Genomic DNA, 12,183 nt, shown 5'->3' with positions numbered 1-12,183 from the left:
GTTTGTTTCTTATTAAAAACACTGGTGGTATAACAGAAAATATTTTAATTCTGAAACAATTTAATTTTAAAACTGAATTGATGCTTTTACTTTCATGATAAATCTTATGCACTTGGTTACAGGATAGGTGATCCCATTCTGTGTTTTTACTTTAGGCTTATTATATCAACACTCACTACACTTATAAAATTTCATAGCATATCCATCATTGAAATCATAAAGGGCATAAAGTAATTGCACTATTCTATCTGGATAAATGCACTTTGACTTTTACAAATCCTCCTATTTTGAGACATCTGGTGTAATGCAATGTGACACACACACACATACAGGCTTTTATACAAATTAGATATAAACTAAAGCAACAGTCTAGAACAATGTCATGGGCACTGTTCCACAAAGCCAGAGCTAAAACAAAGTATTTTTATTAAAATAATACTAGAAGACATTTTAAAGTGTTTTTTTTCTTCACAATTAACTACTCACATTTTGAGAAGATATACACTAACTTTTGGTATTATATGCTAGTAACTCATCTGAAAAATATATCAAGACGACCACAGTTCAAAAACCAAAATTACTTGGTTCCTGCTTCTGAAAACCCTGTATCCTAATACCCAGAAATACCCAAACTCAAAACACATTTGATTTTAGTAGCAGTATTACAAAATTACTCGATTATAATGAAAATAAAAGAACAACAAAAACTATCTTTAGATGACTTTTAAAAGTATCTTTAATATTAAAGTTGAAAAGTGTAAACATACTTAGTAATAAAGACATAGGCTTAACTATCTTATGGGTAGAAAATATTTTCTATATCACAAACACCTTATTTTAATTTGGTAATACTCAACTATTGTAAATTAAGGGTCATTGTCCCTACAAGTACTTCCTGCTTGAATTAAAAATAAAAATAAATTATTGGTTTGGTGAAACTTTGTAGAATGGACAGCAACTGCCTCTTGCGGAGACACAAGTGTAGAGGATGACTTTTCGAAAGTCTTCCGCCTACTCTGCCTAAATAATCTATCAAAGAATTAGTAGCCATTTTATCATCTCACACCATCATGATTTTGAAAACTAGAATCTGACTCACTTCTATTTTATCACCAATTAATTATCATTCTCAACCAAGTGAATAAACTAAAGTCTGTATTTAGTGGATAATAACAGCAACCAAGGAAGAAAGCATACAAGTAATAACTATTACCTTGCTACCACTCCCTTTATTAAACTAACTTAAGCCCCATGTAGTTCTTAAATGGAAGAATATAGTATATTTACCTAATTGTATAATAGCTATAGCTATTGCCAAACCATTACTTTCCATACCAACATACATACACATTACAACGTGGTAATGTGAATGATATTTAATCATGAAGCTATCATATGCTTATAATGTACCTGTTTTTCTGTGGTAGGAAATCCTATTGTGGGTAGAGAGGCTAAACAATACACGTCTTCATGATTTGACCCTGAACTTTCATTGGATTGAATTGGCAAGATTGGACTGAAGGTAAAACAAAATGTTCCATAAACTGATAGGTTAAAACAGCTGAGAATATTTTGATGATACAACATTGTCAAATATGTACACACCCTAACATTACTTCAGTCACTCCTTTCATTAGAAAATACCAATGGAAAATTTAGCTATTACAAATACAAAACAAAGAATTTCCTAATCTCTCCTCTAGTAAATTCAGCAACAATCCTAATCTTATACTTCAGTCAAACAATGCAGCTTTTTAAAATTTAACTCAGAGGCTTTTAGTTATTAGAGATTAAAATATACAGGATTTTCTAACCACTCCTTTAGTAAACAACGCTCCAATATTACACTCTGGAAGCTTAGAACACTTTTTGGTTATTTTAATTTCTTCTGTTCATTCATAATTCCCAAAATTGTATAAAATTAAACAATGACCTACAATCACAAACTTTACCCACAAGATCAAGACTAGACTTCTCCAAAAGCTGAGATTTATACTTCTTTCTTTTCTTTCAGTTTTAAGTATTATTATTATTTTATTATTATTTTTATAGTGATTTTAATTTTTATTTTGTTTATGATGTCCCAAAATATTTTGGGCTAATTTATGTTCATTATTTTAATTATTTGACCTGGGAACACCAGTTCTTTGGTTTAATTTTCTAGTAGTGTATCCTCCTGCTACTAAGACTTTTTTTACTTGCTCTTTTCTCTCATGTTTTTATGAAACTTATCAAATATTCAATGACTTGAAAACACCTAATATCGTATTATCATAAAGGCATAAACAAATTAACAATTAGTGTTTCACATGAGTCTCTTCCTCACGATTTAGTTTAAATATTTTTACCTTTAAAAAGTTCTTAATATTTCTAGTAATAATGAAAACATAAACACAAAAGTTACCATAAGGACCCATTCCTAATCTTAAAGTGATAAAGTTAGAGGGAGGGTAGCTAGTCAATAGTGCTGACTGCAAACTTTTTAGACTGAATAATGGAATTTGATCGTCACTGTCTAATGCATCCATGGTCCAAATATGGAGTTCAATTTATTATTATTTGTTTGCTAGCAATGGGATGTAGACCACATAAACTTAGATTAACAGTTGTCAGTAGGCCATACTTGACTTTTACACCTTTGGGTACATTATCTGATACTTGTATAAAAGTACTAGTTCAGTATTATATGTTAATAAAGAGTCAACCAACTCCCTATTTTCAGATATATTTACTAGTGTAACATTACACAACTAACCTCCACTTGTAACAAGTCAACATGCCATTTTTTCCACCAACTATCACCCATTTTTCATCCACAGAAAATGATACACACGTCCCTCCTCCTGACCAATGTGAAAGAACTTGTGCTGAAACAACCCTGTCCTTGAAAGAATAAATGTGAAAAAAATCTACACTAAGTGACAAAACTACGAAACTGGATTACCAACTCTAATAAAGTATAAGACATGATGGATGTTTAAGCTTCTGTATCATGAACAACGGGGAAAATTGTTCAAGTTTATAAAGATATGTAACATTATTAACAGAATAATTTCAAGTTTATAAAGATATGTAACATTATTAATAGAATAATTTGGTAAACTCATTTTCGTTTTTCTTTATCACAACTAAATTCAAATTTCACATTTCTACCAAATCTCTACAGCAGATGCTTGTTCATAAAACATAACAACTGTAAGTAAGGTAAAAAAAATTAGTAAATATCTTCTACTCATATTAAAAGATAATTAACAAACAAACACAAATCTACCTTCTACCAGACATTTGCCTACTTTTGATTTTCCTGGTAGTTTTGCTCAAATATTCTTTAATTTAAAAACAAACATATTCAAGAAAATCTGTGGCCAAACTAAGTAAACCTCCATTTCTAAGTTGTAATGTCTTGAAAATGTTACACTGCATGTAGTTACAAGATTCATTCAGAGAACATCTATAAAAGATCTGTGGCCAAAATCTTAAAAAAAATATTTAATAAAATTATATTTGTAATGAATAGTTGACTTACTATGAATGTAAGGCACCTAAAATACTCTATTTACTGATAAACTTTCAACAATTAAAATTATTTTATGAAAGGAATCACTGTAAAAAATAAGAACAATTGAATTACATGTGTAAATATATATATATAATGTATATGTATAAAAGGAAACTTGCAATATGTACAATTTCTTGAACAAAAATACATAAATGAACTTAGAGGTTTACAATATATAAAAGTTCTACAAAACTACACTCCAACTCACAAAATGGCTTGCAGAATACACACAAAGTTTTCCATCATGTCCAGTTGAAGCAAGCCACTTCTGGCTAGGACTTAAACAAAAATAAACACTTCTTAAGTCATGGTCACTGACAACCAAGTTGTTTGAGGTTAAAACCCCAGATGAGGAGATGGATTTAGTCAGCTGGAAAGGAAAAGCATTTTTATTATTATTACAAAAATACATACTATAGTTTTTACAAAAAAAAATGTCATTGGATTTTATTTACTACTGTGGATCCTTATCCATCAGTTGAAAGATGAAATTTTACTCTAAAAAAATTAGTTGTGAATCTTGAATGAAATTCTAAATAAGTTACACAGGTACAGCACCATGCACCATAACACTGTTAACAGAAGTATGGAGAAATAACACACATTGTGGTACACAGTCTTTAACTTCAGGTAAACTATACAGATTATCATTCAAACTCATTCACATAAATAAGAATAAACTACAAAAACCTTGCTAGAGTCATCAACATAAATAAGAATAAACCTCACAAACCTTGCTACAGAGTCGTTAACATAAATAAGAATAAACTACACAAACCTTGCTACAGTCTTTAACATAAATATACTATACAAACCTTGCTATAGAGTTGCTAACATAAATAAGAATAGACTACACAAACCTTGCTACAGAATCTTTAACATAAATAATAGACTACACAAACCTTGCTGTAGAGTTGCTAACATAAATAAGAATAGACTACACAAACCTTGCTACAGAGTTATTAACATAAATAAGAATAGACTACACAAACCTTGCTACAGAGTTATTAACATAAATAAGAATAGACTACACAAACCTTGCTAGAGTCATCAACATAAATAAGAATAAACCTCACAACCCTTGCTACAGAGTCGTTAACATAAATAAGAAACTATACAAACCTTGCTACAGAGTCGTTAACATAAATAAGAATAAACTACACAAACCTTGCTACAGAGTCTTTAACATAAATATACTACACAAACCTTGCTACAGAGTCATTAATACAAATAAGAAACTACACAAACCTTGCTACAGAGTCATTAGCATAAATAAGAATAAGCTACACAAACCTTGCTACAGTCTTTAACATAAATAATAGACTACACAAACCTTGCTATAGAGTCGCTAACATAAATAAGAATAGACTACACAAACCTTGCTACAGAGTCATTAACATAAATAAGAATAGACTACACAAACCTTGCTACAGAGTCATTAACATAAATAAGAAACTACACAAACCTTGCTACATAGTCGTTAACATAAATAAGAAACTACACAAACCTTGCTACATGGTCGTTAACATAAATAAGAAACTACACAAACCTTGCTACATAGTCGTTAACATAAATAAGAAACTACGCAAACCTTGCTACATGGTCGTTAACATAAATAAGAAACTACGCAAACCTTGCTACAGTCGTTTACATAAATAATAAACTATACACCTGCAACACATAATTTATGTAATGGTAAATTTCTGAACAGCAAACTGAAATAGAGACTAGCAGGTACGTACCATTACTGGCAATATCTGAAAGTGACGACTTGTTGGTGAGAATGTTATGTGACCTTGCTGAATATGAGTAGCTAAGCCACATCCTGGCAGTCTAAGAACACGTGTTACTGACTTTAGCAAATCTCCTTTTAACTCACCTAGTTGATTTGTTTGATATATCTTGGGATCTGATAGAAGTCAATATAATGATCAGTTAGTTTTCAAAAGTCTTTAAAAACTTCTATAATTTAATCAGTTTTTCCAACTATATCAATAAAACAAAAATGATAGTATTGTTAAAAACTCACATATTAGATAGTCTCTAACTTTATTCAAAGCAGAATCCCAACAAATGACGTTACATCTTAATAATAAGAATTTATATATCAAATTGTTTGTTTGTTTAGGAGTTTAGCACAAAACTACACAATATGCTCTGCCCATCATAGGTATCAAAATCTGGTTTCTCGTGTTGTAAGTCTGCAGACATACTACCATGACACTGGGGGGAAAGCTATATGTGAAAGCTTTAGTTTGTTTCTTATAGTTTTATTACTAACTTATGAATCACAAAAAATAATATGACTGAATTGATAAAGAACTGAAGATAAAAAGTGTAAAAGGTATTGTAAAAATATCATACTTCTTGTTATCTTGTACAAAACTTCTTTGAAGACAATGTAAAAAAGTTGCTTATATAGGAATAATTTCAAATCTCACAGTGTGTAATCAAGGATAAAATTTTGGGCCTAAATATGGTGAGGGGGCCAAAAAAATTACTGTGAATGTTGTGTGAATACTATATCCAACGTTGAAAGATATGGGTGAGAACTCCTTTCCTTGCCATCTATAATCTCACCTATGTCTGAAATTAAGGTTTTGTTAAATGCAACAATGAATTCAAGGAAAGTATATCAAACCCAGTTGATGCGTCGTTATAATCACTGGATATACATCTGCAGTGTTCAGGTCTTTTCTTATTGGTACATATATTTCTTAAATATTTCTAAGTCTCATCTTTATTATGTTTCATGAGTATCACTTCAGATTTCATTAAGGTACGTAGCAGGGGTTCAGGGATTTCTTATGCACTTTAAAGCCCTTGGATTTCTTAATATTTAAAATTTAACAAGAGGGAGTCCTCAGTAGCCATGGTACTTGAAAATCTTTTAAGCAGGATTAGAATAAATTAACATTTTAGATGCTGGGAAGGTGAAATACATCAACTGAAAATGTTTGTCATCCTGAGTCCAACACTAGTTAAATCTCAGATTGGCCAAGAGATGACAGAGTTATGAGCTAAAAGTTTGGACTTGAAAATAGAACTCAAAGTCATTCTGGGAGCCATGGCTAACAATCAGCCTATTTTGGGACATTTATCCTGTTACTTAATAACAAACTATGAATTTCTACAGTAATAAACAACTGGTGTTAAACACAGAGTAAGATCTACCCTCCTGCCCTACCTAAGTGAAACAGTGACTAGATTTACACTTTACCATCTTTCTCTTTTTCCTTTCTTACAATAATTAATGGTGACCTCATTAATGTATAAGAATGATCATAACATGGTACTGAGATTGCAGACTTTAAACAGAAATCTTGATGTGCTTGAGTTTCACACCACATTTTACATAAAAAATAATACCCTACCAGATATAATATCACTGGGGACACTGAACTGAGTTATTATGTCTCCAGCTCCATCGAGAGGACAGCGTTGAGACTGAAACACAACTGTAACAACTGTAGGTCCGGCAGTATCTGTTCTGTATGATGATAATCCTGTAATGCTTCCTTGAATGTCTGTGTCAGATTAAAGGAAAACATACACATTATTATTAAATAATTAAAGAAAGCAAAAAGACATATTGTTAAATAATTAAAGACAACAAATAATGTATTATTATTAAGTAATTAAAGCAAAAAGACATTAAGTAATTAAAGACAACAAATAACATATTATTATTAAGTAATTAAAGAAAACAAATGACATTACTATTAAATAACTAAAGAAAAAAGACATTGTTAAGTAATTAAAGACAACAAATAACATATTATTATTAAGTACTTAAAGAAAACAAATGACATTATTATTAAATAACTAAAGAAAAAGACATTATTGTTAAGTAATTAAAGACAACAAATGACATATTATGGTAAAGTAATTAAAGAAAAAACCCTCTACATATTAAACGTTGATGTAAGTTTGAATGTCAATTGAAATGTACAGAATTTCTATCATACCAACAGTGAAAAGATAAAGTTCAGACAAAGTATATGTCAAACTTTATCTGCAGAAAATAATTTTGAAACATATTACAATATACTGGGATAACTTAGGTGAATCATAAATACTGTTCTAGTCATACAATATGCTCTAAGATAAATCTGATCCAGTTATTACTGAATGGATAAACAAGTCGCAAGATCATCAGTAGTTTCAACCAATTAGAACAAGACATTTAGACATATGAGAGTAACTTGAGTAGAAAACTTTAGGTTTGATTCCTGGATATTTCAAACGAATCCTTGTACACCACAAAAGTAGAACAAATACCTATGTAACCAAGTATGCTGAAATGCTGGAACGGGAGTCCACTGATAACATATATTATCCCTGTTTTATTTCCTGTCACTAACAGCTTGCCATAGTTGTCAAAACTAAAAACAAGAAAATAACAGAATCATGTACTACATTAAGATATAAATATAAACAAAAATCAGTCTTCAAAGACTTGGGTGGAGACTGCAATATACAAACACAGTCAATTACTCCAGGTAAAAGAAAACTTTTGTTAAACCCAATGTTTTGCCCCATTATGCCTCCATCAGAGCTGACAGTCACTTAAACATAAGGCTGTTGAAATCATATTGTAGCTGTTGTGTAAGTTCTGATAAAGCCACAGTGAAGAATGGATTTAAACAAACTTATTTCATGTGGATTAACAAACTGTGCTTAGTTATTGCTACAGTAACAAACTTATTTTATGTGGATTAACAAGTTGTGCATAGTTATTGCTACAGTAACAAACTTATTTTATGTGGATTAACAAACTGTGCTTAGTTGTTACTAAACTAATAAACTTTTTAAAAATAAAACTGCTTATTTCTGATTAATCAAACAAAATTTTGGAGATTACAAACCAAGAAAACAGGAGTGTTGGACATATCAATAAAAGATACCTTACAGAGTACATAATAATGAGCTTTGTTAGAGGTCAGTCTAAATGTAGAATATCTAATCAGCCAATAAATTACTAATAATTTTCTAACGATTATTGGTTCGAAAGTTAATGTAATAATTTTTTATTATTACCTTTTCTTTCAAGTCAAACAATTTCAACAAATATATTTCTTTACCATGTTTTCTATGTAGGCTTTATTTAAAGTCTAAGTCTTATATTTGTTAGATCATATTTCTATATTTATGTAATATAATAGTCTCTTTATCTATTAAATTAAATGCAAACCCACTCGCCCAAAGATGTATATTTCAACTAGCTAGGTGTATGGAAATCTTTACTTACCCAAAATGTTTAAGTATCTTTTTTTTGATACAAAATAACTTAAGTTTGTCAATTTTATCATTTCAAACAAGATTTTGTTAGGCTGTATAAACATAATAATGTAAACAACAGGAATACTGCAGAACTGAAAACTATTTCTAACGTACTTAAGGTGGGTAACTGCATCATGGTACAGTCTCACCAAATGAACAATACGACAACTTTGGTGGTCACTAGCATCTATGAAAAACGAAATTCCATTTTTGGTTCCTACCACCACAAGTGGACAAACTGGACTACAACATGCTGTTTCTATCTAAAAAAACCAAAAAAACACAATTATAAAGAAATCAAAAAACTTCTTTTCTGTCCTAGGATTTACAGAAATCCTTAGAGAGAACTTGATCCATGTATGTCACTTCAAATCAATTTCCAAACTGAAGATTACTTTCTGTATATGTAAATAAATATTTATTGTAATCACTCTTTTATATAAAAATACCAAAAGTTGTTCATAACTGAAAGAATACTTTACAGAAATGGTAGTAAATAAAACTTGACCAAGATGAAATTTCTACAAATTATGTTATTTGTATATGTAGTATCTCTATGAATTCTCAGCTTTGGATTGTTTGTTTGAATTTTTGAATTTTGCACAAAGCTACTCGAGGGCTATCTTATCTAGGCCTTGTTTCACAAAAAAACTTTCCTACCATACTACAGTAACATAATTAGATTATATGTAGAATGATAAAGGAAGATAAAAATCACAAAAATATGAGACTTTAATTGTAGCATCTTACTTTTGACAAAATTTTATCAAGCTAAACATTTTCAATCTGTCTTCTGCTAGATCAAACACGTTTTCACTAATATGGAAACCAAATTGGCGTATATCATTAAAAGAAACATAATAACTGTTTTCATTATGTGTTTAGATAATTAATCAATGAATTATCATTATATTCATCCAATTTACATAACCTGATGACACCAGAGGCTGAAAAACAATGATTCACTACAATTGATCCAACTTGGTGCTGTTTCATTGAAAACTACTACATATTTCTTCCACAGGGGGATACGAGTACCACATTCTTCTCAGAAAATATTTAATAAATACAAAAACACCAATTTTTATAACCTGAAGCACACACTGATAAACCCAAAATCAAAGTTAGTGACTTTTGTATTTTTTATGTACAAAATTATATAAATAAATATTTGGCAATTAAATTTGAATTTGTTTATTTGTATCAGAGCAAAGCCATATTTGGCTATCTGCTGTTTCACCACAGGGAATTGATCCTCAAATTTTAGCATTATAAGTCCGAAAAGCTACAACTGCCCCCTGGGACATAAATTTCAATTCTTAAGTATTTTATAAAAATGTATAAAGAAATTACCACAAGCTTATAATCCAAAATTTGATTAGTTCAGTCAGTGGTGCAATTTTACCCTCAGCAATGGGTGGCATCCCCCATTGGGCACCAAAGGGTTGAAGTGATTTCCTTGTAGTTATTAAACAAACAAACATTTATCACTTGACACTATTGGACCCCCTACACATAAGCTATCTAAAGGTTTAAGAAAGCAGTGACTGCGCACCAACTGACCAGGTGAGAGGGGTAATTAAAACAATTATTTAGCTGTGATGTATTGTTTGTGACTTAATAACTGATATTCAGTGCCATCTGAGCAGTTAGAAGCTGCACTCAGTTGTCAGTTTATAAATATTTTACAATGTAGTTACCATGAAAATGCAGCCAATATATATTTATTGTGAGCCTGCAATGATTATTTTATTTCTAGGCCTAAAAAAATTTAAAATTAATTCAGATGCTTATAGTTTATTTACATTTTGCCAACAACTCCTTCCATTGTGTTAATGTTTACACAAACTTTTTAAGCTGCTAATATGCTTTATTAAATTTCAATGATATTATATATCAAACCAACCACAAACTTTAAATTCTAAACCAGAAAAAAAAAAAAAAGATAACATCTTTAAATCTTAAATATTCACATCAAACATTAGTGGAACATGCAGTACCTTAATGATGAAGGTACCTGTAGTTAAGGGTATAGTTTTTAAATCAGGGAAATGGACTCTAAGTAACTTGATCAAGTCTACCTGATAAGAAATCTGGTTAAGTATGTATGATAAGTAACTTGGTTAAGTCTACCTGATACTTACATTGGTTAAGTATGTCTGATAAGTAACTTGGTTAAGTCTACCTGATAAGTAACTTGGTTAAGTTTACCTGATAAGTAACTTGGTTAAGTCTACCTGATAAATAACTTGGTTAAGTCTACCTGATAAGTAGCTTGGTTAAGTTTACCTGATAAATAGCTTGGTTAAGTTTACCTGATAAGTAACTTGGTTAAGTCTACCTGATAAGTAGCTTGGTTAAGTCTACTTGATAAGTAACTTGGTTAAGTCTACCTGATAAGTAACTTGGTTAAGTCTACCTGATAAGTAACTTGGTTAAGTCTACCTGATAAGTAGCTTGGTTAAGTCTACCTGATAAGTAACTTGGTTAAGTCTACCTGATAAGTAACTTGGTTAAGTCTACCTGATAAGTAGCTTGGTTAAGTCTACCTGATAAATAACTTGGTTAAGTCTACCTGATAAGTAGCTTGGTTAAGTCTACCTGATAAGTAACTTGGTTAAGTCTACCTGATAAGTAACTTGGTTAAGTCTACCTGATAAGTAGCTTGGTTAAGTCTACCTGATAAGTAACTTGGTTAAGTCTACCTGATAAGTAACTTGGTTAAGTCTACCTGATAAGTAGCTTGGTTAAGTCTACCTGATAAGTAACTTGGTTAAGTCTACCTGATAAGTAGCTTGGTTAAGTCTACCTGATAAGTAACTTGGTTAAGTCTACCTGATAAGTAACTTGGTTAAGTCTACCTGATAAGTAACTTGGTTAAGTCTACCTGATAAGTAACTTGGTTAAGTCTATCTGATAAGTAATGGTTGTCTACCTGATAAGTAACTTAAGGTTAAGTCTATCTTATAAGTAACTTGGTTAAGTCTATCTTATAAGTAACTTGGTTAAGTCTGTCTGATAAGTATCTTGGTTAAGTCTATCTGATAAGTATCTTGGTTAAGTCTATCTGATAAGTAGCTTGGTTAAGTCTACCTGATAAGTAACTTGGTTAAGTCTACCTGATAAGTAACTTGGTTAAGTCTGTCTGATAAGTAACTTGGTTAAGTCTATGTGATAAGTAACTTGGTTAAGTCTATGTGATAAGTAACTTGGTTAAGTCTATGTGATAAGTAACTTGGTTAAATCTATCTGATAAGTAACTTGGTTAAATCTATCTGATAAGTAACTTGGTTAAGTCTATCTGATAAGTAACTTGGTTAAGTCTACCTGATAAGTAACTT

General features: G+C 30.5%; 1 protein-coding gene across 2 annotated transcripts in view; it reads right to left on the bottom strand.

Moving 5' to 3' along the window:
* Positions 1–12,183, bottom strand: part of LOC143253880 (cilia- and flagella-associated protein 43-like) — a 52,605-nt gene that overhangs the window by 30,965 nt on the left and 9,457 nt on the right. For both annotated transcript variants that reach the window (XM_076508388.1, XM_076508389.1), the window contains 7 exons: positions 8,957–9,105; positions 7,841–7,944; positions 6,934–7,086; positions 5,302–5,468; positions 3,768–3,929; positions 2,756–2,883; positions 1,411–1,516 (listed from right to left, as the gene is read on the bottom strand). In XM_076508388.1, coding sequence (XP_076364503.1) covers positions 1,411–1,516; positions 2,756–2,883; positions 3,768–3,929; positions 5,302–5,468; positions 6,934–7,086; positions 7,841–7,944; positions 8,957–9,105 — 969 coding nt within the window. The remainder of the gene's footprint in view (positions 1–1,410; positions 1,517–2,755; positions 2,884–3,767; positions 3,930–5,301; positions 5,469–6,933; positions 7,087–7,840; positions 7,945–8,956; positions 9,106–12,183) is intronic.

The sequence above is a fragment of the Tachypleus tridentatus genome, chromosome 6 (genome assembly GCF_004210375.1).
Source record: "Tachypleus tridentatus isolate NWPU-2018 chromosome 6, ASM421037v1, whole genome shotgun sequence".
Classification (NCBI taxonomy): domain Eukaryota; kingdom Metazoa; phylum Arthropoda; class Merostomata; order Xiphosura; family Limulidae; genus Tachypleus; species Tachypleus tridentatus.
Note: the sequence above shows the minus strand (reverse complement) of the source record. Positions and strands in the feature narration are given on the sequence as shown.